The 6600-nt window shown below is 43.4% G+C and overlaps 1 protein-coding gene across 2 annotated transcripts in view; it reads right to left on the minus strand.

Moving 5' to 3' along the window:
* Nucleotides 1-6600, minus strand: part of ATF1 (activating transcription factor 1) — a 44093-nt gene that overhangs the window by 22948 nt on the left and 14545 nt on the right. For both annotated transcript variants that reach the window (XM_032293538.1, XM_032293539.1), the window contains exon 3: nt 2376-2476. In XM_032293538.1, coding sequence (XP_032149429.1) covers nt 2376-2476 — 101 coding nt within the window. The remainder of the gene's footprint in view (nt 1-2375; nt 2477-6600) is intronic.

Below are 6600 nucleotides of genomic sequence, written 5' to 3' on the forward strand. Positions count from 1 at the left end.
AAAAAAAAAAAAAAAAAAAAAAAAAAAAAAAAAAAAAAAATTAGGTGGGCATCGTGACATATGCCTATATTTCCAGGTACTCAGGAAGTTGAGGAGCTGAACTGAGGAGATTGAGGTTGCAGTGAGCTGTGATCACACCACTGCCTCCAGCCTGGGCAACAGGATGAGACTTCGTCTCCAAAAAATTATGTAATAAATACCTAAGTGGGAGCTGCCAAAATGAAGTTCAATCCCTTTGTGACTTCCAACCGAAGCAAGAATCGCAAAAGGCATTTCAATGCACCTTTCCACATTCACAGGAAGATTATGTCCTCCCCTCTTTCCAAAGAGCTGAGACAGAAGTACAAGGTGCGATCCATGCCCATCCGAAAGGATGATGAAGTTCAGGTTGTATGAGAACACTATAAAGGTCAGCAGACTGGCAAAGTAGTCCAGGTTTACAGGAAGAAATACGTAATCTACATTGAACGGGTGCAGCGGGAAAAGGCTAATGGCACAACTGTCCACGTAGGCATTCACCCCAGCAAGGTGGTTATCACTAGGCTAAAACTGGACAAAGACCACAAAAAGATCCTTGAACAGAACGCCAAATCTCGCCAAGTAGGAAAGGAAAAGGGCGAATACAAGGAAGAAACAAACAATTGAGAAGATGCAGGAATAAAGTAATCTGTTATATACAAGGTTCGATTAAAACTTGAAACAAGGGAAAAAAAATTATGTAATAATTTAAAAACAAAAATAAATATTTTAGTTCATTGTCTTATGCTACACTTCAAAAATCTGTTTTCAGCCTATTGGTCATTCCTTTCTAGGTAATTGGTCTTTTCTCTTGGAAGCTTTTAGCTTTCTTTTCTTTTTTTTTTTTTTTTTTTTAAAAGATGGGGTTTCACCATGATGGCCAGGCTGGTCTTGAACTCCTGACCTCAAGTGATCCACCCACCTCGGCCTCCCAAAGTGCTAGGATTACAGGCGTGAGCCACTGCGCCCGGCCCAGAAGCTTTTCGCTTTCAAGATCTCATGTTTATCCCTGGTGTTCTCCAATTTTACTTTATAACATACATCTAGATGTAGGTTTCTATTAATTTATCTTGTTTGGGAATTTGCTTTCTTATGCTGAGAAATTCATATCCTGGAAATTACAGTCATTATTATTTTCTCTCCTGGGGAGACCAGAAGCTGGAAGTGCCCTTCCCTCCTTTTATGTATGTATGTTGTGTATTGGACTTTCTCAGTCTGTCTTCTGTCTCTCTTAACTTCTATTTGTCTTGCTGTGTTCCATTCTAGGTAATCTACTCAGAGCTGTATCCTCCAGTTCTCTAACTTTATCTTCAATTATGGATATTAACCTCTTATCAGGTAAGTGGTTTGCAAATAATTGCCTTTTCATTTTGTTGCTTATTTCCTTTGCTAAACAGAAGCATTTTTTTTTTTTTTTTTTTGTTTTCGTTTTTTAACAGAAATGTTTTTTTGGTTGGATGTAGTCCCATTTACTTATTTTAGCTTTTGCAGCCTGAGCTTTTGGTGTGATATCCAAAAAATCATTGCCAAGGTCAGTGTTGAAGAGCTTATCCCTATGTTCTCTTCTAGGACTTTAACGGTTTCAGGTCTTAACATTTTGGTCTTTTATTCATTTGGCATTGATTTGTGTAATGGTATAAGATAAAGGTCCAATTTACTTCTTTTCTTTCTTTTTTTTGTGAAATGGAGTCTTCCTCTGTTGCCCAGGCTGGAGTGTGGTGGCATGACCTACGCCTCCTGGGTTCAAGCTATTCTCCTGCCTCAGCCTCCCAAGTGGCTGGGACTACAGGTGCACACCATCACACCCAGTTAACTTTTGTCTTTTTAATAGAGACAGGGTTTCACCATGTTGGCCAGGCTCGTCTCAAACTCCTGACCTCAGGTGATCTACCTAACTTGGCCTCCCAAAATGTTAAGATTACAGGCGTGAGCCACTGCTCCCAGCCAAAGGTCCAATTTCATTCTTTTTCTCGGAGATAGAATCTTGCTCAACCAGCTAGGCTGGAGCACAGTGACATGATCATAGCTTATTGTAACTTTAAGCTCCCGGACTCAAGCCATCTTCCCACCTTAGCCTCTAAGTAGATGGGACTACAGGGGTGCACCACTCTGCCCAGCTAATTTCTGTATTTTTCGAAGAGACGGGATTCTTACCATGTTGCCCAGGCTGGTCTTGAACTCCTGGCTCAAGCAAACCTACCTCGGCCTCCCAAAGAACTGGGATTATAGGCAAGGGCCACCCAATTTCATTCTTAACTCTTATATGTGCTGCCTTCTTCAGTGTGCTTTGCACAGCACCACTTGAACTCATTTGGTACTATTAAAACATGCAAGATTGGATACAAGAGAGTACTCACCTGTAAGAAGGGCGCCGTGCTAAGATCCCGTGGGCTTTCTGTGAGGAGCCTATGCTGTCAGATGAGTCCTGGGACTCTTCACTTTCTGATAAAGATGATACCTAAAAAAGAACTTGCATTACATGATGAACAATGCGGCTGGGAAAAGAAAAAGATTGTTACATGTATACACATACCATGGTGGTTTGCTGCATCCATCCCCCTGTCACCTATATTAGGTATTTCTCCTAATGTTATCCCTCCCTAATCCCCCCACAGCCTGCTATCCCTCCCCTAGTTCCCCCACCTCCCAATAGGCCCCAATATGTGATGTTCCCCTCCCTGTATCCATGAGAACACCCCAATGTTTAAAAAACTTTCCATCTTTTGTGTTTCCAACTTTTGTGTTAATCCTTCTTAGGATTAATTCAGTGGAGCTGAGCTCAGTTTATGTTGGAGTTTCTCTCCTACACTGCAGTAATCTGATAAAATCTGTCTTGGTGCCTTTAACAAATGGCCAGCTCTGTTCCTCTTTGACAGTACCCCAGTATGGCCATAGAGAAATTGAAGAATAAGAATAAAAAAAGAGCTGGGTGCAGGGGTTCATGCCTATATCTCAGCACTTTAGGAGGACAAGGCAGTCAGATCCCTTGTGCCCAGGAGTTCAAGACCAACCTGGTCAACATGGTAAAACGCTCTCTACAAAAAATACAAAAATTAGCCAGGTTTGGCAATGCACCCCTATAGTCATAGCTATGTGGGAGGCTACGGTGGGACGATTTTTTTTTTTTTTTTGGGGACAGAGTTTCGCTCTTGTTACCCAGGCTGGAGTGCAATGGCGCGATCTCGGCTCACCGCAACCTCCGCCTCCTGGGTTCAGGCAATTCTCCTGCCTCAGCTTCCTGAGTAGCTGGGATTACAGGCACGCGCCACCATGCCCGGCTAATGTTTTGTATTTTTAGTAGAGACGGGGTTTCACCGTGTTGACCAGGATGGTCTCGATCTCTTGACCTCGTGATCCACCCGCCTCGGCCTCCCAAAGGGCTGGGATTACAGGCTTGAGCCACCGCGCCCGGCCTGGTGGGAGGATTACTTGAGCCCAGGAGGTGGAGGTTGTGGTGAGCTGCGACTGTGCCACTGCACTCCAACTCCAGCCTGGGTGACAGAGTGAGAGCCTGTCTCAAAACAAACCCACAAGTCTTAAGAGTCCAGCTCTAGAGTTATCAATATACTTGGAGAAAATTAACAAAAGATCCCCTATCTTTCAGCAATGGAGAGCATATGATAGGATTAATTTACATTTCTAAGAGGCTAAGAGCCATCATTCCTCAAAGGTTTCTGGCAATCCATGTGATTTAATGCAGACCGCGGGTCTGGCAGGTTGAAAAGGGAAAGAGGCACGAGATTTTGATGTAGCTAGTGGTAGTCCCTACCCCTTATTACTACGGTTCGTCCGACCCCAAAAAACGCTCATTACTCAGGGTCTCAAAGCCCTGATTCTCTTCCCAACCCCACTCTCAAACCTGATAATCTAAATATTGAGAGACCTTTCAAAGGAGGAAAGGGAGGAGCTGGTCATCCAGTCTTTTTTGGTGGGGAGAAGCAGGGTCTTTCTCTGTGAACCAGGCTGAAGTGCAGTGGTACAATCTCAGCTCACTGCAACCTCTGCCTCCTGGGTTCAAGCGATTCTCCTGCCTCAGCCTCTGGAGTAGCTAGGATTACAGGCGCCCACCACCAAGCCCGGCTAATTTTTGTATTTTTAGTAGAGACAGGTTTTCACCATGTTGGCCAGGCTGGTCTCAAACTCCAGGCCTCATGTGATCCACCCACCTCAGCCTCCCCAAACTGCTGGGATTATAGGCGTGAGTCACCGTGTCCGGCCAGAACTTCATACTTATTAATACTTCTCTGTCCACTGCTTCACTTATACTCTAAAGATTCTAGATTCTAAATTACCAGTCCAAAATCTAAAATAGAGCAAGAACAAATAAATAGTGAACAGGCCAGGTGTAGTGGCTCACAACTGTAAAACCAGCACTCTGGGAGGCCGAGGTGGGCAGATCACCTGAGGTCAGAAGTTCAAGACCAGCCTGGCCAACATGGCAAAACCCTGTCTTTACTAAAAATACGAACATTAGCTGGGTGTGGTGGTGGGCACCTGTAATCCCAGCTACTCAAGAGGCTGAGGTAGAATAATCACTTGAACCCGAGAGGCAGAGGTTACAGTGAGGCGGGACTGCTCCACTGTACTCCAGCCTGGAAAACAGATCGAGACTCCATTTCCAAAAAAAAAAAAGAGAAAAGAAAGAGTAAAGAAAGAGTAAACAGTCACCTATTAGGACAAACTTGAATGCCCTTCAAAGCAATGGACATAAAAGGCCTTGGATTTTCTCTAGGTAAAGAGAGGAGTCCCCTAATAAAATGGGACTTCTACAGGGCCACACCCTCAGTAACAGAGGGAAAGTTGCCTTGAGGTTGGGGAGAGAGAGTCAGGGCTGAAGAAGTTCTTAAAAGCTCTCTTGCAGACTTACAGCCCAAAATAACATCACCTAGATGGTCCAAAAGAACTTCAAATCCTGAAAGTGGTCTCCCAGGCACTATTTACTGGCAGTAGTGACTTCTTCTGCAAGAAGGTATTGTCATCCTGAGCCACAGTGAATTCCCACAAATAGGCCAGGCATCATGGCTCACGTCTGTAATCTCAGCACTTTGGGAGGCTGAGGTAGGCTGATCACTTGAGGCCAGGAGTTGAAGACCAGCCTGGCCAACATGGCGAATTCCTGTCTCCCTCAAGTGCATGTGGTGGCATATACCTGTAGTCCCAGGTACTTGGGAGGCTGAGGCACGAGAATCACTTGAACCTGGGAGGCAGGGGTTACAATGGGCTGAGATTGCACCATTGCACTCCAGCCTGGGCAAAAGAGCGAGACTGTCTCAAAAAAAAAAAAAATCCAAAACAAAGCAAAACAAAAAAAACCCAAATATCTTTTTCAAGATTAGTCAGCAGTAAAGAATAAAATATAGCCAGTCACATAAGGTAACATGAACAAGAATCAAAAACAACAGACAGAAGAATCAGACCCAAATAATTTTAGATACTGACATTATCAGACAGATTATAAACCAATTATGATTACTATGTTTTTTTCTGTTTTTTTGTTTGTTGATCTGCCCACCTTGGCCTCCCAAAGTGGGGCGTGAGTCACCATGCCCAGCCTGAATTCTGTGTTTAAAGGAACAAGTAGATTACATTTCAAGACAAACTTGAAAATATCTTCAGGAAAGAGAAAACTGTGGATTTGAAAAAGAACCAAATAGACTTCCAAGAAATAAAGACATAATACCTAAAATTTTAAAAATTATTTTTCAGATATACCAGAAGATCAGACAAAGCTAGTGGAAGAATTAATGAACTGAAACACAGGCAAGACATTATTGGAACTGCAGCACAGAAAGACAAACAGATGGAAAACTGAGAGATTAAAAGATGTGGGGGACAGACTGAGAGGGAAAAAGAAGATGTTGGAGGCAAAATGTGAAGACATAAGACTGAAAATATAGATGTAATGATTCACACCAATCCATGGATTCAATAAGTTACTAGACTCCCATGTGGAGGCTGCAAAACAAAACAAAAAAAGCCCTAGAATTCCATACCTAGTGAAAATACCTTTTAAGAATGAAGTCGGGGGTGGGTGAGGTGGCTTACGCCTATAATCCCAGCACTTTAGAAGGCTGAGGCTGAGTACTTTTAGGATCCTGCCTTCAAATGATCCTACCGGGTGAGCAACATAACAAAACCCCATCTCTATTAAAAAAATCTAAAAATTAGCCAAGTGTGGTGGTACACACCTGCAGTCCCAGCTACTCAGGAGGCTGAGGTGGGAAGTTCCAGGAGGTAGAGGCTAACAACAAGCTATGATTGCACCACTGCACTTCAGCCTCGGTGACAGGGAGACACCCATCTCTTAAAAACATTTTTGAAAAGAAGGAAAGAAGAATAAAATGGGAGGAATCACTCCTCTTGATTTTAAGTTAAGTTTTATTATACATAGCTACAGTATTCAAGAGAGTGTGGTACTAATAGAGGGACAGACACCTAGGTCAATGGAACACATTAGATAACTCTGTAGAAATAGACAAACAGGCCAGGAGTGGCGGCTCACACCTGTAATCCCAGCACTTTGGGAGGCTAACAAGGGAGGAATGTTTGAGCCCAGGAGTTCAAGACCAGCCTTGGCAACAC

The sequence above is a fragment of the Sapajus apella genome, unplaced genomic scaffold (assembly GCF_009761245.1).
Source record: "Sapajus apella isolate SASKATOON/1434 unplaced genomic scaffold, GSC_monkey_1.0 scaffold2, whole genome shotgun sequence".
In the NCBI taxonomy this organism is placed as follows: Eukaryota; Metazoa; Chordata; class Mammalia; order Primates; family Cebidae; genus Sapajus; species Sapajus apella.